This window comes from Crocodylus porosus, unplaced genomic scaffold (genome assembly GCF_001723895.1).
Source record: "Crocodylus porosus isolate Cpor-Errol unplaced genomic scaffold, CroPor_comp1, whole genome shotgun sequence".
In the NCBI taxonomy this organism is placed as follows: Eukaryota; Metazoa; Chordata; order Crocodylia; family Crocodylidae; genus Crocodylus; species Crocodylus porosus.
The window spans coordinates 112,614,504-112,635,062 of record NW_017728943.1 but is presented as its reverse complement, the minus strand read 5'-3'; the positions used below and the strand labels follow the sequence as shown (position 1 = coordinate 112,635,062).

Here is a 20,559-nt window from a genome sequence, read left to right as displayed (position 1 = left end):
GCGCCATTCGGCTGCAGCGGTGAGGAGCGGAGCGGTCCGACGGCTCCATCCCCGCAGCCCGTCTCCATGGCTGCTGCCCGGGCTTCGCTGTTGCCCTGTGTAGCGCTGCTGCTGCTGTTGCTGCTCCTCCCCGCCGCCTGCCCGGCTTCTCCAGGTACAGCCCCGCCAGGTGCATGCAGGCTGGGACGGGGACAGGGAAGCCCCCCGCGCTGGGGGATGGAGCAGCGGTGGGTGCTGGGCTGCCGGGGCAGAGGAGGGCACAGCCTCGCCTCCCTTTTCCCCAGCGGGCGGGGGGCTGCCGGCGCCTCACTCTTGCCTGGCTGGACCCCCGGGAGCAGGCTGAAGAGAGCAGCCAGTGCTGGGGGCGTTGATTTCCACCCCCGGGGCCTCACGAGGATGAGGAGACTGGGGCCCGTCTGGGAGCCAGGAGCACAGGCTCTGCGTCCTGGGTGTTCAAGGAGTTCAGCCTCCTGATCTGCTTGCAGAAGAGGGGAAGGTGGCTTGTTCCAGTGTCCGTCGTGTCACTAAAACACCTGTCGCTTTCTCCCGGACTTTCTTCCTTCCGCTGGGCTCCTTTGGTTGACCAGGAATCAGGGCTGTTTGCCATGGTGGAGTGAGTCCCTGTTCCCAGATTTCTCTGCCCGCTCCCCCTCCTCCTTTCCCAGTCTCTACACTATAAATCTCTCCAGCTATGTGGAGTGTTAGCTGGATCTTCTCTGGAGCCTCTGATCCTGGCTCATCTCCACCCCACTAGTGCAGGGTTTACAGGTTAAAGGAGGGTCAGTTGGAGGGGACCCAGAGAGCACAAGCGGACTTCGGGTTCGGGCACAGTGGAGGGGATGAATCAGTAGGAATTGAAGGAGGTTTTATCTCCCAGGCCCCTTGGAAGCTGTGGTGGGGTCCGTGGTTTGTTTCATCTGCTCTCTGGGATTCCTTTGCCTGGTCCAGCATCAGAGCTTGCCCAGTTTTGAAGGTGGCTTCAGAGGGAGCTGAGTTCTGCAGGTTGCAAAGGCAATCAAGGGAACCAACTTTGCAGCTAGAAGTAGGTTCTGCATATCAGAAAAATGAGGACTGCACATCAGAAATTTGTCCCTTCTTCTTGCACTTGTGTGCTTTACAGCCTTTATTCCCATAGGCATCAGATGTCAACTTACTCATCGCTCTTCCTAATATTTTAAGAGTATGCTTCCCTGTCACCGAGAGAGTTGACCTTCATGACCTTCCCATTCTTGAACACCACTGGGAAGTCAGCAGGGTGCACAGCTCATATTCTTGCAGTTCTGTCAGTGCTGTCACTTCTCAGGTTTGGTGCAAGGATTTCTGGGGTGTCTCTACTTAGCGCTTTGCAAACTTGAGCAGCTCTCTGTACTGGTTCATGGTATTTTTTGGACCCCTGAACAACCTGTGTGCATGTGTCCTTGGCCCCTCAAACTAGTAGCAGCGGAGCAGTCATGTGTGCTCCTTGCTTCTCTCCTTTCCAGTCATTATCAAGCCATAGATTCAGCACTGGTGGATGAATTGTTCCTGCTCATAGCTTCGCTGTTGTCACAGCAGGATACAGAGAGAATATAAACAGCAGAGGATGTTTTTAGCAGCAATTTCTCATTCTTGGAAAGTTGCAGCTTATTTCAGAGAGGACTTTGTGCTGGTGGATGCCTTGGCAAAGCCAAGATGCCTGTTTGTTGTTGCAGTCATGGATGCCCCATAAGGAAACAGATGCTTCCGCTGCAGAAGAACTAGCTCAGTGTAGCGGGATGACATTGGCAATCTCAGGTCTACATGACAATCGGGGCTCCAGAATTCCTGAAAGAGGGAACGGATCTTCATGGGCTGGACCAGAAGCTTGCTCTGACATCATAGCATTAAGATATGTCAGTGAAGAAAGCCCCACCAGTCCAAGTAGACTGCCTTTAGTGCCTGGAAGTTGGCTGTCTCAGACTGCTATGAATCTGTGATGGGTTATTTTGGCTTTGGCATGTCACCTGTTGACATTGTGGAGGTTTGTGAAACAATTCATAATGTAGAGTAGTAGAAATAAAGACCATACTTAAAATAATAGCTGGCTTTCAGAAAATTGGCTTCTTAAATGTTGGGGGCTATTAATGGATCTATTTGATCTGCTTAATTTGTCCATTACAAAGGATCATTTTTGCAGTCTTGATTGAATGTCATTGTAGGTTGTACAGTCAAGGGGCATGACTCAAAGGTACTGAGGATATGTAGCATTTGTTTGTCTGGACAAACAGGTACCTGTTCACACCAAATATGGATATTAATGTGATATCTCTTCTTACTCTTTTTGAGAACCCTGCTTATTCTCTTCATGCCGTAACTAACTGTTCCCTGAGCACAGAGCACCTGGAAGAAGAAGGTTTAATTGCACACTCAATAATTGCATAAGAGTGCATTTGGAAGGCAGTGCGGCTCTCTGCACAAAAATGTTTGGATGCTAGTGTGCTTGATGCTGTGCATTGTACCATCCTGTACCCCACACAATGTCTGTCAGGAAAAGGGTGAAATGTTTTTCCTGGAATAAGCTTCAGACACTGCTGAGGTGTAGGCTAGGTACAAACACCAGAAAGTGTGCCTGTTGTAATTGGGGCAGAATCCAGGTGAGCAGGGCAAATAAAAGGTGTTTTGTGTACCCACATTCTTGCTTCACAGACTGTCGAAACTGAGGAAAATGGGATGCTATGATAAGGGAATGTGTTTCTATGTAAGTGCATATTACACATATCAGTATTTGTGCCATTGCTTGTGTGGGATGTTAAGCTTTGGATACAACTTCCTGACTTCTACCCGTATAATAATCACACAGTTCTCTCATAATGAGCCAGATTGCCTATAATTTTTACTCAGGGTTTTTGTACTGTATATTTTTCTTCATTACACCTGTCAGAAGTCATTCTTTATTGTGTTGTGACATGGTATGCAAAATATGAAAAATTAGACATGGCTACCTATTGATAATTAGTCACTAATTAAACTGCTTTTACAATGTTGCGTGTGCCTTTGCTTGCAGCAGTATGGAATATCTAGTCAAACTTCTCATATAAAAGGCTGGTAGACAGGTGGTTGCTGCACTTGTGGTTGTCATAATTTGTTCGGTTGTTAGAGTTTTGGGGGTTTTAATGTGCTGTGTATTGTGTTTGATCCTAGCTTCCATCAGGCTCTTTGAGATGGTTTTATACCAGTGCAGAATTTGCATCTCCCAAAGTCATGATACTTGCTCTGCTTATGCCAGGACGCTTGGTGTTTCCCTCTGGCCAGCTAGTGGCATGCTGGGACATTTTTGGTTGAATTGAGCTGAGCAGGTTGAGTGAAGGATTAAATGTTGGGCAGATAGGTATCACTCTAGAGGCGCCTTCTCTTACACGGGAGGTGAGTGGGAAGTTAATAAGTAGGAAGGTCAGAATGGATAGGCTTGGGGAATGGTGGAACTGTCAAAGCATGAGCACAGCTACCTCCGTGTTAGCAGCAGCAGCCTCAGTGCAAAGTGGTCTCTAACCCTGTTAACACTGTTTCTCATACTTGAGTTCACACTGAAAGGGTGGTTCTGAGCGTCAAAGTGGGACTGCCCATGCAAAAAGGTTGGAAACTGCTGCACTAATGCATCTCTCCCACCCAGAGGTACCAGTGATCCCAGACTGGAAGCAAGTATAAACCCAGGTTGAAAGGGACATATCTACCTCGTGAGCTCTAATGTGGTGTAGGACTGTAGGTACACCTAACTTGGCTCAGATGCCCTCTAGGTATGGCAACATAGAACTCAACCTGGGCAAATTTACCCTGCATGTCAGCAGTCTCTACTCAGACAAGCTTCTTTACCTAAATAAGGACTACTGTTCTGAGCTAGTGTTTGGTAAGTTGAAAATATTTCACCTGGCTATGCTACCCTTTCACAAATGTTGCCTGTTGTGAAAGCCCACCATTCTCATGATCACTACAGGTGGAATCATGAAGCTTTTCTTGATTTCTTTTTAAACGTCAGGATCCAGTTGCTTCCAGTGCTCCAAATTAAGTGTCTCTGTTTTCATAAAACAAAGCTGTTATTTTTTCCCCCTCAGCTGTACCTGTGTCTGCTACTGTGATCTGTTTCCAATTAGACAGGTCATGACCGCTTCACACACCAACACTTTATTTACCATTTGGTTCTCATCTGATCTTTTAGCGAGGGGACATCTGATACTCATTTTTGTTTCTTAGAGATCAGCGTTATGTGCATTATTCACTTTTCTTCTGTGAACCGTTTAGATATTTGATTTGACTTTATCTCAGGGAAACTCAGTCTCACATTTCTCTCCCCAATATTGCATGAGGGAATGAACCTTATTCTTTTTTTTCTGACAGCCTTCAGAGGGCGCTCGCAGCACTTCAGCAGTTAGTTGTCAAAGGCTTCAATGTAGAGCAGTGAGAGCAGCTTTATTACCCTTTCTCTCTGTATGAAGGAACCTGCAGGTGAAAAAAACAGCACAAAGCAACAGTAACTGTGATGGGTTGCTCAGCTGGACAAATGCACTAAAGTACTTCCCAGTGCTGTTAACAGTTAAATGTTATTAACTTGAGAGTACGGTTGCTTTTTTTTTTATTCACAAGGGAAATGGATCCTCCAGTTTCTGTGTCTTGGAACAGTCCTGTCCTTTTGGACCTCCAAGACTAAACATAGAATATGCTGACAGTTTTTGGGGAGAGGGTAATTTATTTTTCTTTGGCTTCTGAGGGTCTTTGAAGTTATAGCTTTCACCTCTTTTCATATTCTTTAATTATATCTTAGATGAGCTGTGGCTAGCCTGAGGCATGAATGCCATACCTGGCACAGGCAGCCTCTGTGTGTGGCATGCAGCAGATATGAGAGGGAGCAAGCAGCACAGTGGCAGATAGGGCAGGGACCATAAAGCAGAGCATCAGATCAGGCAGGAGAAGGGGATCAGAAAGGCAATTAGGGAGGTTACATAGTTTAATTGGTGGCACATAGCTTAATTTGTGGTCTGCACATTCATAGATACTTCTCTTGCTACCATGGAACTTTTTTACTTTAGTTACGTGAGGCACTTAGATAACTAACTGAGCTTTCTAAGAAGTGAGATCTAGATTTTTAAGGCCTTACTTTATGAGGAGTCAGTTTAATTCCCTTAGACTAAATTAATTTAGAAAGCTGAACTACTGACCATGTGCTTGCTGCATTGTACTTAACTACTTGCTCATACAGGCTGAAAAAAAATCTTAACCAGATCATATTTCATCACGGACGTGCTCGAGTGTGAACCTATTCCACTCTGCTGGAGTCCCTGAAAAACCGCTAATACCAGCTATGGCAGGTCTTCCTCCTTCTGGTGACTTAATCTTGAGCGATGTTACAAAAGTAGATGTGTTAATGGGTTTTCAGAGACTCAAACAGGATCACCCTTAAGCACCTAAGACCCCTCAGGTATCTGGTGGGTGGAATAAGATCCTGAGTCCTGTGCTGGCAGTTTGGTGTCCAAGAATTATGAGTCATAGCCCACAAAAAGAAAGAGTGGCTTAAAATTCCTGTAATACTTAAAATACTAAATGTTGAGTTTTCCTGATTTGCCTTGTGATTTTGAAGCCTTTAAGAGTTCAGGATTTTCTCCCCACCCAGGAGATCTAGGCTAAAAACAGAAGTTACACATAAACCGGTTTAAATGATCAGAAACTAGTTTAAACCTGTAACAGAAAATAAGTTCAGTGCACATAAACCAGTTTCAAAATGGCCCAAACTGATTTAAGATAAATCTAGTTGAACATAGTATGAGATTTAACAGATTTGGGTCAAACTGGTTTATGGAACTTGTGTCCCAGACCCCTTCCTGGTTTAAGTTAAACCAAAGTCCCCTGGCATCCTCTGCAGCCATGGGCTGGACTGTGCTGTCTGCTTCAGGAGCAGGGCTAGTCCTGCCTCTCTGATCTCTAGCCAGGGGTGGGGATGTGGCCAGGTAGCAGCTGGCATGGCCCTTTGAGACAAAGGGAGCAGGGAAAAGTTTTATTTCCTCCCTCCCCTCTCCCACTGGGGGACCGCAGCTGAGGTCTGCTGGGCTGGGATGTAGCAGCCCATCAGGCATTTTCCCCCCTCCCCACTCCAGCAGCAGGGGCACTGCCATCTTCCTACCTCATCTGCAGCTGCAGGGCTGTGGTAGCGAGGCTGAGCTAGGCCAGCCAACATGCACTGCTGAGGGCAGACACACAAGGGCTACCCAGGCTGGGCTGCAGGGCCCCTGGCTTGGGCAGGTGGACATGGGCAGCGGCTGGCCAAGTAATAGGCTGTATGGGCCGGCTCAGAGACGCTGGCAGGCCTAGAGCCCAGGAGCCACCTGCTGTGGGGGCTTGCAGTCCTTGCATGCCTGTCCTGTGTAACACCCACCAGCTGCAGCCTCACCATAGCCTGTGCGTGGGCTGGGGCCAGCAGGGCTCTTCTGCCTCCTTCACCTCCAGCTGTTGCTGCTGCCATTGCACAGCTTTGGGTGGGTAGGTGGGTGAAAACTTTAGCCCTACAGCTTCTCCCCAGTGCACAGAGCTTTGGCTCTAGCTGCTTTCCACCTGCTCCCCTGCAAGGGCTGCTCATCATGCTGGGTGAGCGGAGCAGGCAAAAAGCACCTGGGCAGAAGCAACCCCTGCCTCCCTTGCTGGTCAGAGTGGTGCAGCAAGGGCAGGAGTGGGAGGGGGAGGAGCTGCTGGAGGCAAGGGGAAGCTGTGGACAGGGCAGGGTGGTTCTGCTCCCTTCACCTCCAGCTGTAGCTTCTGCTCCACAGTGCAGTCATAGCTCATTGCTGTGGGTATAATATAAATGGACTATATTTCTATTTGAAAAGTGTTTGTTTATTAAAGTATGCAGTGTGTTCTAAGGAAGCCCTGCAGTAATCAATTGTGGGGGAAAAAAGCTAAAAGGTACATCCAAACGTATGTAAGTACATATTAGAATGTGGTCTGGAGAAGTATGTATTTTAAATTGTTCCTCTTTGACTAGAAATCTGATCAGCAAACCCCACCACTTCCTAAAACAAAGTAAATTACCCTTTAAGGCTTATGAAGGTTGGTCATATTTCATTGTTCCAGTAAAGCTGTTTGACCAAAACTTTGCAAGTCTTATGGGCATCTCAAAATGATCATTGTTCTATTGGTCAGCAACCCACTTTGGAGCTTGTGTTCTTCTGTAATTAAAGATATTATTTTTCAAAAGTTTCTTGAAGGAATTGGAGGTTCTTAATTATATAGGTTTGTTGTCATAAGAATGAAAGGTAGTTTGGCATGCATTTACCTAAATCATGTTTGCTGTGCTATACAGGTGGGTGACATTATCAAACAAAAAACTCTTTTGGGGGGGATAAAACATGTTTAACAACACAAACACTTCGTGTGAATTCACATTGGTTTCACAGGGTTGTTCATTTTGGGAAGAGGAGGGAGACAGAAAAATTCTGATCCTCTAGTTAACCAGTATAAATGAGATGGATGCTTTCAGGTACCCTGAGATGTTGCCACTGTACTCTTCAATTGCAAGAGCAGCATCCAGTGTACAAAAAGTGCTAAAGGAGGGCCAGATTCCAGTACTCTCATTTAAGCTGAGTATAAGCAGCCCCCACTAGAATCTGGTCCTAGATGAGAAGCAGCACTGTACTCTTACATAGTCTGCATGTTCCTCCCTTTCTTCATCTCTAAAAGCTGGACCAACTTCAACTACATGAGTAGGTATGTATGTGTGTGTGCCATACCATAGAAGGCTGTAGGAATTGGAAGTAGGGAGTTCTCAGGATCCGGCAGAAAGCACCCAGTACCTTTTTATGATATGGTCTTTGGACATCTTTCTGCTAGTTCATTGTGACCTTCTCCATTCAGTTTTGCATCTGGCTCCCTAACTGTCGCATCATCTGTTTGACATCTCTTTCTATAGTTAAAGCGCAAATAAATCCAGAGTTACTGACTGCTAGAAATAACCCTGGGTCTGGCTTAGTTTGACTGAGACATTAGCATAGTTTTAAAATATGTGTGTGCGTGTCTTTTAGTATGCATATTTGACAGATAACAAAGGTCCTCCTATCATTAAGGCTCTGAGCTGGGAATTGGAAGAGCTGAACTAAATCATGGCTCTCACACAAGGTTCCAGAGTGACATTGGAGAAAAATGCTTAACCTTTTTGATCTTGTACTTCCCCATTTTCAAAATAGAGTGAGTATTCCTTCCCTTTCCAATGGGATTTTAGAGGATATGCAAGGTATGAAAATACTGCAATCAGAGGTACCACAGAAAAGTCTATAACTAATTTGTCAAGCTACCTACTATGGGCCTGACCTAAAAAACTCTTTACATTAGCTTTGCTGACTTTTCATCAAGGCCCTACCTATATGTTTTTGAGTTGTTGCAACTATAGCAGTGTTTTAAGAACTTATTTTTCATTGCAAAAAGCATCTTATGAGTGTTCAGAAATTCCCACCAGAAATAAGCAAGTTTGTTGAAGGGAAACTTGATGTGCTAAACTTTTAAGCAGCATACATATTATGCTAATAAATAGCAATCTGCTAATTGTCTAAGAGCTCTTTTCCTTTGGAATATTAGCAATCCAATCATTTCTCTTTATATGAAGTTCTTTCATCCCGTTTTCATAAAATGTCCCTAAAAGGCAATTCAGTGAAATGAAGTAATGGAATTTGAGGTACTTACATTGGTTCCAAAACTAGTTGATGGCAAAACAGAACTTGGCTTAAAAGGGGCATTACAAAGTTATTTAGGATAAAAATGAAGGCATCATTTTTTAACTTTTGTTAAAAAAAAATAAGTTGAATAATTTTAGCTTTTATTTTGTTTGGCTTTTTCATAAATATATTTATGTTTGCTAAGTCTTGTTGTCTAATCACTGAGAAAACATAACTCAGTGTTTTCTCTTGCCTCAGACTTTCCAAAACAAAAGGATGTGAATGAAATTACTTTTGAGATGCTCGGTAACATAGAGGAAAACTTTTTAACAGAACAACATTGAGGCTTTTTTTTCTTTGACAGCATAACACACATTTGTCCCTGTTTGATCCAAGGCTGTGAGTTCAGTTTCACTAATGAGGAAGAATGCTTTTGGGGTTTATATATAATGTCTGACTCAGGAAAAGCAGACATGTTGAAATCCTGCCACTTCCATGAACTGTCTGTGGGTGTTTCTACATGTGCTATTAATGCTATAAAGGCTTACTGTGCAGTAAGCCTCCCCTTGAAGCATATCTACATGTGCTCCCTCTTGGGAAAAAATCTGTTCCCAATGGGAGCTGCTTCTACCCTGCTTTGCCCCCTGCAGCAGCCAGCAGGATCTCCAGGCTCCCCAGGGGCTGGCAGGGAGCTGCCCCAGAAGCAGAACAGTTCTTTGCCAGCCCCTGTCTCCGCAGGGAAGCAGAGAGCTCCTTAGTCCTGGTGCTGCCTAGCTCCTGGCTCTTGTGGGGAGCTGGGAGCTGAGCAGCACTGGCACAGGAGGGGGCAGTGAGCTACCCTGTTCTGGTGTTGCTCAGCTCCTGGCTCCCTCCAGGAGCATACTAAAACACCAGGACCAGGGGAGTTCTCCTGGCCCTCTGGTACTGGGGCTGACAAGGAGGAAATTTGTTCCCAGTCAGCATCTACACGTGCGTTACTATGCAGTATCTACTGCACAATTAGTTTACTATGTGTGTTTACAGGTAGTGGCTAACTGCTCGGTAGACTAATTTACTGTGCAGTAAATGGTTCATATGTGTAGATGATGCTGATTTACTGTGCAGTAGGTTAGTCTGCTGTGCAGTAAAGCGTCTCGTGTAGACACACCCCATGTGTACTAGTGCAAAAAACTAAGACCATTATTCTGCAAACTCTATGGTTTAACTTTATTATCATGAATAGTCCCACTGAAGTTGGTCTCTGTTGGGTCAGATATCCAAGTTCTCGTGTCTCAGTTTTCCTGCCTGTAATATGGAAATATTAAAACTTCTGTAAGGTATAGAAGTGCTCTTAGGTTAATGCTGGTAGGCAGTTAGGTGAATGCTGGTGATGGGGGCCAGGAGGACTTGGATAGTTTTGGAGAATGTTAATATATATAGTAGAAACTCATCCTCCATTCTTTACATTCACACCAATCATGTGTGAATTTCAAGCCCAGTTGGGACCACTGTAATATCAATATCAAGCACAGGCTATTTATATTCATTCTTATTTACTATTAACTAGTTTGTTGAGTTAATTGATTTGATAGTGTGTGATCATCTTTGCCAGGTGGCAGCCCATTTTGCTAGACATGGTATAAAGACATAGCTAAATTGCTAGGTGTAAAAAACCCTAAACGTGTAGGTAAAATTATAAAAAGTTAGGAAACACAAAATTTAAAGTTGAAATGATGGTATTAAAATGGAGACCTGTAAAAGTTTTGTATTTCAGTTTCCCTGGCTAAATCTGTAGTTTAAAATATCAATGCTAATGTTATAAAATGTTCTCCAAATAATTTTAGGATATACTTTTGTTAGAACCTTAAGTTTTTGCATTTCCTGACATTTTCTGATTTCTTTTTTTTTTTTTAACTGCAACTTCACTACTGTATTAATTCAGGGTCTGATTCTGCAAAGACATGAGCATGTGCTTGCCTTGAAGTCGCTGCTTACAATATGTAAAGTTACTACTTATAATATGTAAAATAAATATGCAAGTTTTGTCAGAATTGGAGCCATAGATTATTTTTTTAAATTTGATAAACAAGTAATTTGACACTTGTGCAATACATATTTACTACCACTAGATGTCTCAAATAATACATTATTATACACTTCCAGATGGTCTGTCAAATGAGCTGTTTGTTCTAACAGGAATTCCTCACCCAAATATTAGAGGCACCACACCTCCCAAAATGTTACACTCAATATTCCAGTTAATTTTATAGAGGTAACAGCTCTGCCACAAAAACCCCACTCCAAAAAGCCCATTAAACTATAAAATAACACAAGTAAAATAGTTATCCTATGAAGCATTGTGCTTGTTTTTTAAACCACATTTCATGGGTGGGAACCCATAGTCGATGAAAATAAAATACAGAGTAATAGGAACAGAAAATGAAAATAGTGAAGGAAATACAGAAGTTTTAGTAAATTAAATATTTCCCAGAAGAGCTGGAAAACTATCATGTTACTATTGTCCTAGGGCAAGAGAGCCAGTAAGAGCAGGAATGATGGTACTGATGATTGTGAGACAGGTTCTTTCATTGCCACTAGTGGTCAGAATATGGAAACTCTAGAAAGCAGCAATGTAACCAAAAAGTTCCATAGAGAGGGCAGGTTCCATGGTCTCCACCAGGACTGAAGAGGACTAGAAATCCTGTATGTGTCTGGGAGGGAAATGATAGGCGGTATAGCTCATTTTCTCACACCTTTTCATTGGCAGTAGGGTCGCAGTATTGTTGTAGTCGTGATGGCGCAGGAATGTATGACAGGCAAAGGTTTTTTATATCTTTTATTGTACCAACTGTATAATTGGAGAAATGGTGTACATCAAGCTTCCATTTCCTAGTCTTGTCATGACAGAGAATTCATATTCATTGAAGGCAGCACAAGAGTGTGACTTGAAACTGTCCACATCTATGTGAAACACTGACTGTGCAGTCGTTATTGTGCAGTCATTTAGTATTGCATACCCAAGTACTAAATGGCTGGAGCCATCCCTGCATGGCTTCGTGTTGATGCTGACTTTGCAGTAGCTTATTACAACTGAGCAGTAGCTCGTTACTGCTGCACAGCAGCATTGCATCACGGTTTGTGCCTTGCAGGAGTATCTTGAGTCGTCTTCTGCTGGATGCAGATCACTCTCTGCGTACAATAACATAAGGGAAAGTTTGTGAGTTCAAATGTGTGGACATGGGGACTCTGTGAGGAGGGCTGACGTGCATAGGGGGAGTGGAGCTCTTTGTTCTGTGTCCATATATATTTTAGATCATAAAAAAGTGGAATTTCAATTAAAGAAATGTTGGGCCTTGGGGCCAATGTTTGTATCTTGAGAGCTTTTGAAAAGCTGTCTTAGTTTTGAGAGAACCTAGCAGTCTATTCTTGAAGTATTATCATTTGTTCTGCAATAGGATAAGTCATGTTAATTTGGGGCCTGATTATTTTCTCCAGTGGAAGATCCCATGAGAGTCAGGAGGGCTCTAAGCTTTCAGTTACAATGTGGTGTCATGGTTGAAGGACCAGTCCAGATTTTGGGCTGCCTTTTGGGGCCTGGCTATGCCCCCTCCACTCAATCGAGGAGTGGGGAAAAGTCTTTGGAGGGCTTCTGTCTTCCCTCCCCTTTGGCAGTGGCTGTCAGATGTGCCCCCTGGCTTCTGGCTTGAGCCGCTACAAATATGTGCATGCATTTCCTGAATCAAAAGTGAATGTGTGTTTATTTTCTAATTGGTTCAATCTCTGTAGCTTAGACTAACCTTGCAAAGACCGAATCAATTCAGCTTTGGGCTTTTTGACTTTCTGTACTTAGCCAAGGAAACCAAGAGCATGACTATATATTAAATTAACTGGTTTGCAAGATTTTTCACAATGCAGCAATAGGGAGTTCCAGAAGCTTTGTTTTTCAATTGCTTACACTATAAAAATTATATATTTTTAACAGTTTCATAAAAATAAGGTAAAAGAAATGAGATGGCAACAACTGAGACTGGAAGATTTTCTGGGTGATTTGGGTTCCCCTCATACTTGAAGAAGTCTCTCTGTACTTGAGGAAATTCTGCTTCACAAAAAAAAATCATTAATGCTTATGAATTGTAGCAGACAGGTCACCCAGGAGATGGTAGCAAGAAGTCTGCTTACCCTTAAGTAGCAAAGTTGTGCAGGCTTCAAGAAAGCACAGCTGGGATTTTATCACCGCAGGAAAACCTCTCACAATTGCTGTCAAACCAGGGCAGTTCTTGCGGTGCTAGTTGTGCCTAATTCATAGATTGCAGAATTGGAAGGGACCCTGAAGGATCATCGTGTCCGACTCCCTGCCCCAGGCAGGAAAAGGACCGAGGTTGGATGAGCTCAACCAGGTGCCTGTCTAATGGGAAGGTGCAGACCAGGGGTGCTCAACCTCCAGCCCAAGTGGGCCCCCTCACAGGCCTAGGAGTCTGGCAGTGGGGGTGTGGTGGCACTGACAGACTTCCAGACCTGTGGGTAGCCCAGCCCCTGGATGCTGAATCCTGCACCCAATCACAACATGCAGGGCCTGGCAGGGGCAGCATTGGGTCCCAGTCGTGGTTCGTAAAGGTCTACAGCGGGGTAGTGCTAGGACCCAGGGGAGAATCCTGGTGTGGGGGGCCAGGAGGGGGCAGCACCAGGCTCCTGGGACTCAATCCCATAGTGCTGTGGTGGGAGAGGTGGTGCTAGGTAGGGCTGTGCGAAGCTTTGGTAGCCGATTTGATTTGGAGGAGATTTGGCCTGATTTGGCAGCCAAATCTCTGAATCTGAATTGAATTGGGAGACCCATTAAAAGGTCCAAATCGAACTGGAAGCCTCTGAATTGATTCAGAGAATCGGCCATAGACTATGCAGGCAGTCCTCAACGATGCTAAACACAGCTGCCTGCAGGTAGTAAGTCTGTTGTGGTGGGCGGAGTGGGGCATGGGGGAGCAGATCAATGCCCCCACAGCAAGGGAGGGGTTGGGGCAGAGGCTGGGACAAGCTGTCTAGCTGGAGCAGGGGAGTGTGGCACTTGGGGAGGGGGGCTCCCACCGCTGTGTGCCACCATGTGCCACTGGTCTGAGAGCTGCTCTTCTGGTGGCTCCTCCAGTGGCTCTCACCGCCGGTCAGGGAGGGCATGGGAGTAGGCGTGTGCCCCCAGATCTGCGTGGGGCAGGCAGGGCTGGGCTGGGCTGCACTCCACAGGGTGAGCGGAGCCAGGATTGCACTCTGTGGGGCCGGCAGAGCCAGGGCTTCATGCCATGTCCAGGATATTGCGTGTCTTGCATATTCCCTCCCACTCCATGTGCACCAAATTCTAGACATGAAGAAAGCCTAAGCTTGTGCCAGCATAAAGGGCCTTGAGACAGAAGACCTCATATTTAGTAGTTGGCATGTACAGAGGAGAGGCAGTGTGGTAAGGAGCGCTTTGTAGTCATGCTTCTGAGTGTGGTATGGAACTATTGTAGCCAGTCCTGTGCTGTGTTTATGCAGGGCCTGACTCCGTATTACTGGGATTCTTTAGGAGCTGTCATAATAGAAATAGTATAGAACAAGCAGCCTTTTCTCCCTTTATGTGAATCCCTTTATCCATTAGTGCTGCAGAAAGAGAAACTTCGATTTTTTCTTTTCTTTTTTTTTTTTTTTGGGTATGTGTTTCTGTGTGTGCAGTTGGATTTTTCTCTTTCCCATTCCAGGCCAATTCCTGCTGAGTTCTCTTGGTGTCTATGTCTATCCAGCCCTCGTCAGGGTGCTTGGTCAGCAGTTCTACTACTCCTTTACATGGTAACTGAAAACAAAGTGTATTTTCCTTTCGGTGCACCAAAACAATTGTGAATCCTCCTCTGATTGGTTGAGATTTTCTTTCAAGTTGGTGGCAAAACAACAACAGCTATTAGTTGTAATATTTACTGGGATTGGTCTCTCTTCCCAGTTTTTTTTCCTTCCCCATGCCTTTTCATCCAACCTTATTTTTCACATTCAAGTTTTCCTGTCTTAGGTTGTAGAGTCCTTAGAACAGAGATAGGTATTTATTTAGAAAGACCCATACATTTCTGTGCGTCTGTAAGAAAAAAAATAATTTCTGTCTGCTCTCTCCAGCAGCCAATGTCAGAGGCAGTTTCTGTTACTCAAGTCTATGCAAAGAACCGTCCTCCATGCGCAGATCCATTGCAATTAGTGTGGCTATGGCCTAAGGGCTCAGTGGGAAGGAATAAGGGTGGGAGAATCTAGCTGTACATAAGAATGTTAATTGCATACCTCAGTTAAACAATCCTATTTGATTAATAATTATTGACCTGGGCTGGAGAATTTAGGGATTTTCCCTTCCCATTATGGTGGTTGCTGATGTTGTTTACTAAGTGAAGCTTTTTACTGTTCAGAGAGGGCCTGCACCTAACATAATAATTGACCTAACCAGAGGCATAACAGGGCAGCCCTGTGCCCTGGCCAGCGGCCGTTCACAGGGCACTGTTGGCTGCAGCAGCTTTTTTTTGTGCCTTCTCCACTTCCCCTTCAAGGGGGCATCTGGGGCTTCTGCCCAGTTGCCTCCTCTCCCTTCAGTGATGCTACTGATCCACAAAGTGCAAACCCTACCATATTGATTTGGTACACCCATGTTGCACTTTGACATGCACTCTGCACTTGTATAAATGCCTGCGCATGAGATCAGTTAATTCAGAACAGTAAACACAGGGCCAAATCAGCCTCAGTGAACAGTAATTTCAGTAAGCTAAGAAAGTGCAGCCTGAATGCTATGTGTCTTAACTGCACAGTAGACATGAATTAATATGAATACCACAAATACCACAGCTTGTGGGTTTTTTTCCTCCCTTTTCCCCTCCCTCTTTTCCTGCATGGAAGTTAATGGCATCTGGAAATTGATAGATAAAACAGACATGTAAAGGCATGCATAAAACACACCTAGAGCAGCTGGTAGAAATAATAGTGCTTCTGATTTGAGGTTGGGCTCTATTCAGAGCACAGCCTGTGGTGTTTTGCATGTTTGGAAAGTTCTTAGCACTTCTGAAGAAAGAGAACATTTTAAGTGATAACAGAAAATGATAATGCAATGTGTATCCTGCTTCTTATCCCCTTCCCTAATGAATGTGGACAGCACTATTGACATACGCTGGTGATAGGCATTGCAGAGTACTTTACTGTATGCATTGGTCACTATCAGGGTTGTTGGTTGTTATTAGTTGTTTGTCCATAGTTTGCTCTTCAGAATGCTGTAGTAGTTTTTTGATCATTACGTAGAAAAATTATTCCTGTTAGCAAATGTTGACTTTCTAATGATGGCCACAGGATTGTTGGTTGTAGTTGTGTTGGTCTAAGGACATAGGCAGGCAAGGTTCTTTGGGCAGATGGAATAACTTTTATTAGACCAACTAATGATGACATAGCAGCTTTTACAAAGCTGATGTTCTCGGAACAGGTTATATTTTGGTAGCTGGAATCACTTAAAATTTGTTGTGAGAGTAGTACCTAACTCTGTCAACTTCAGATCACATAGGTGAGCTATAGTCTGCAGTTTAAAAGCATTGTGCCACACTTATTTATCAGGAGACCTCTTTCCCCTACTCCGTCAAGGTATAGGGACCTTAACATGAGTGTAAGCATAGTTATTTTCACTTTAAGGCCTCTTTATTTTGGTAGGATGATCTAAAATGGTCTTTTGGGCTAGGGACAGACATTACACACAAACTAGTTTAAGTGATCAGAAACCGGTATAAACCTGTAACAGAACAGCTGTTCAGTGCATATAAACCAGTTTGAAAATGGCTGAAACTAGTTTTAGATAAACCTGATTGAATATAGTATCAGACTTAACTGATTTGGGTCAAACTGGTTTATGCGGTGTCTGTCCCAGATCCCTTCCTGGTTTAAGTTCAACCAGAGTCCCCCAGGATCCTGTCATGCTCTCTGGGCTGAGCGGGGCTGTCTGCTGGAGCAGAGCAGGGTTGACCCTCCTGCTCCCCTTCCTAGCCATAGCACCATCATAGCTCTGGCTGGCTGAGGGACTGCAGCAGCTGCCAGGCTTCTGCCTCCCTGCCACCCCACCCTGGCTGCTCAAGCAGGGAATCCCCCCTCCTGCCCCTCTCCTATGGCAGGGACCCCAGCACAGGGACCTGGGTATGCCTATGCCTCCACCCCTCATGCTAACTAGTGCTGAGAGGTGGCCATGTGGGTCTCCAATTTCATTGGAACAAAGGGCAGACAGCTAGTGGCTTGCAAATGCACCCTGCAGATGAGAAAAGCTTGAAACTAATGAGGGAGATGTTTTCTTTTGCAGGGCTTGAGGGGCTGAAACTTTGTTCTGACAAACAATCTTCTGGGTGCAATCTGTCGGACTAAAGAGGGGACAGAGAAAGGTGTTAGATATAACTTGATTTGCAGACAGTTTGAAGAAGCAGGGAGATGGAGATTGAAAAGCTGATACAGTCAATTTTCCTTGTATCGATGCCGATGCGATATGGGGCTTGGTGCATCAGTGTACCTCTACCTGTTTCCCATGAAGATTTTTTTTTGAAAAAACTCTGTCCCCTTTTATGACCTGCTGTGTGGATCCCTTTGTGCTACCATGTTTGAGTCCCTAGTGCAGGGGTTTTCAACCTTTTTGGAACAGTGTACCCCCAGCAGCTGGATGTGGAGCATGGCGGGGGTGGTGTGTGGCACATGACTGAATGTGGAGTGGTGGCAGCTGCCATGTGCAAGCTTCCCCCACACCCCGTGTCTGGCTAGATGGGCAGTGCCTGCGTGGCTTTGCAGGGTGGTGCCACCTGTCCATCGATACCCCCTAGGACCTTTTCAAGTACCCCCGGGGTTATGCGTACCCCCGGTTGACAACCCTTGCTCTAGTGTGTGCTATAATCTAGTGAGGATTATGCTTTCAGCTGTATAGGACTGTGTTCAGTGCTAATGTGTTAGCCAAGGTGGCAGGGGTGCCGCTTTTTAAAAGTTAGTCATTTTAGGTGTTCTTTTTGTAAAACCTTAAAGTAGTTTTTTTAAAGTTAATAGCAGCTGCATTGGAGCACACACCTGATCTGTGGCTGTTCAGATTCCAGGCTGGTTTGGTTCATAACATTCATATGTTGTTGTAGGAATCTAGGATTTCACCCTGGCCTATAGATGAAGTTATGTTTTTTGACAATGAATAATTTAGGGAGCTATTTGAATAGTTGCTTCTAATGAGATGAACTTAAAACGGTCTGATTCAGATTGCTTGGTTGTTAACTAGTTAGTAAGATTAAACTGATGGAAACATATAGAGGACTGGGTGTTTGTGGAAATAATAAAACTGAATTCTTCATAAGAGCCCTTACAATTGCATCATGAAACCTGAAGATGGGTGGAGCTTCTCAGTTGTCCAGTGTCCAGCCATCGTACAAAAACTCTTCTGCCCCTGACATGTTACACTTAAGATGCGATTAACATGGCTAATCTTGTCTGAAGTAGTGACCTGGCCTCATGTTTGTTCAATTAATGGAGTGATAAAGCCAGGAATAAGTCACAAAGTTATGACCAAAATATGTGTAACAACTTTGTGGCTGGTTCCTTTCACACTGCTAATTGAATGTATGGCCAATGCTCCCAGCCTCTGGAGCACACGGGGTGTGGGGATGTGGGGAGGGAAGGTCACCCTGCACTCCCACAGCTAATCCAATCTCTATCGTTGGATTGGGATTCCCACTCAGGAGAGCTCACTGTACTCCTACAGCTGGGAGCCCCAATCAGCTGACCAGTGCTCCCAGCCTCTAGGCCAGGAGTGGGCAAAATGTGACCTGCCAGGCCATTCCATCTGGCCTGTGGGACCCCTAAAAAATTTAGAAAATTAATATTTATCTGCCCCTGCATGCCTGTCATACGGCCCTTGAAGGCTTGCCAAAACTCAGTAAGTGGACCTCCACCCAAAATTGCCCGCCCCTGCTTTAGGCTCTAGAGCAGTGTTTCTTAACCCATGGGTCATGACCCAAAAGTGGGTTGCAAGAATATATGAAAGGGTAGCAAACAAACGTTAAAAATGGATCAACAGAATTTAAAATGGATTTTCCTTTAAAAGAGAAAAATGTGGGGAATTATGGCTTTTCCCTTGCAGGCCGGCAGAGTTCCAGCCTGCGAGGGGCTACTGGGGGGGGCCCCCATGCCACACACCTGACCCCCTGCTGCACTCACTAGGGGGTGGGGGGCAGCAGATAGGGAGTGAGGGGCACTGGGTCAGGACTGGCCATCGATATTTATAAATGGCTCCTGGTACAAAAAAAAGGTTAAGAACTACTGTTCTAGAACACACCATGCCCATCCATGGCTGGGAGCCCCATCAACTGATTAGAGCTGCTGGAGAGCATGGTGTGCCCCCAGGGCTGGGAGCTTTGATCGACTGACAGGACTCCCAGCTGTGGCAGTTTGTCATCCTGGGCTCCCACTGCACTGGCAATATGGCATGGTGGGATCTGATGCTTATCCTACTAATGCATGTCTTCCCATGCCATGTGTGTGGCAGGAGGTGTAACTGTGGGATCACACATCAGATCCCATTGTGCCTTTTTTTTTAAATGGGTTTTATTGGCCTTAATTAGTTAATATCTTTGCTGAATGTTCTAGCTAGCAGTTGGCAAACTCAACATGTAAACCACTTTGATAAGTAACCTTTCGTTACTGGAGTTAAGATCAGTGATTGCGGTTATTCTTCTTGGTTACTTGTATCCAACTGTAGCAGGACAAATTTTAGAAATAATGCTCAATACTGTTGAAATTACTGTGCAGCATTTCAACACACTTTTAATGAAGAAATAGCTTTCAGAAACTAGAGAGCTTTTCATTCTTGTGGATGATGAAATTATGTACAGCAGGGGTGGGCAAAATGTGGCCCACGGGCCAGATGCGGTCCGCCAGCCTGTTATATCTGGCCCACGGGGCCCCTAAAAAAATTTAAAAAATGAATATTTATCTGTCCCTGGCTGCCTGTCATGCAGCCCTCAATGGCTTGCCAAAACTCAGTAAGCAGCCCTCCGTCCAAAATAATTGCCTGCCCTGATGTATAGGTATGTCAAGTTTTGTTTATCTATCACTGTTGTGCGTGGAGAGTTATTCAGAACAGTAACCAAATGTTCACAGTATTTCCTTGATTTTTTTGGATTTATCTGGTGCCTGCAACTTGTTAACTTTTGAGAACTTAAATTTTCAGTAAATACCTTCCCTTCCCACAGAACAAAAATATGTTAGTTACATTACATAACTTAGAATAAAGTAATTTAAAACAATCAAGTGTGGTTTTACTGCAGGATTTGAATTATGAACAGTATAGCATTACAGATAGAAAGGAAAGGAATATGTCAGTGATTTCCATTTGCAGTTTATAGAAACAGAAACAGATTTCTATCTTTGTTATTTCAAGATGTACTTTTTGATAGTCTAGGGAATGAGCTTCATTTTTGACATGTGTAATAAAAGAGAGGAGATTAATATTGAATCATCGTATCCTGTATGTCTGTTCTTAGCAAGATTGGACTTTTGGGACCTCTGATCTATGAGAAGTCTTTGGCGTGAAAGGAAATCCGAGATATTTGATTTTCTTTTTTGAGTGTATGCTAAACTTTGATTTCCTACTTTCTGAGTCTGAGGAATTTTGGCAGTTTCTAGTGGAAAGTTAAACATGTACTGTAAGAAGAGATGAAATGGAAAGATTTTACATAAAAAAGTGGATTTAAAAAAATCTTCCCTTTATTATGGGACAAAGGAGTAGCTTTAGCATACTGTTAGACCTATCTTTAAAACTGTCTGAAACCTATCTTTGGTGGGAAGGGGTTAACTCCTCGCTCCCTGGGAGGAGGCCGCTGCCTGGTGCCGGGCTGGGTCAAGCCCCCGCCCAGGCCCCTACTTGGCCCAGCCCCCCAGGGAGTGACAAGAG

General features: G+C 44.5%; 1 protein-coding gene across 1 annotated transcript in view; it reads left to right on the top strand.

Moving 5' to 3' along the window:
• The first annotated feature begins 21 nt into the window (after positions 1-21).
• Positions 22-20,559, top strand: part of FNDC1 (fibronectin type III domain containing 1) — a 122,471-nt gene continuing 101,933 nt past the window's right edge. Inside the window, exon 1 of the mRNA XM_019550014.1 lies at positions 22-154. Within this exon, the coding sequence (XP_019405559.1) occupies positions 67-154 (88 nt within the window). The 5' untranslated portion in view covers positions 22-66. The remainder of the gene's footprint in view (positions 155-20,559) is intronic.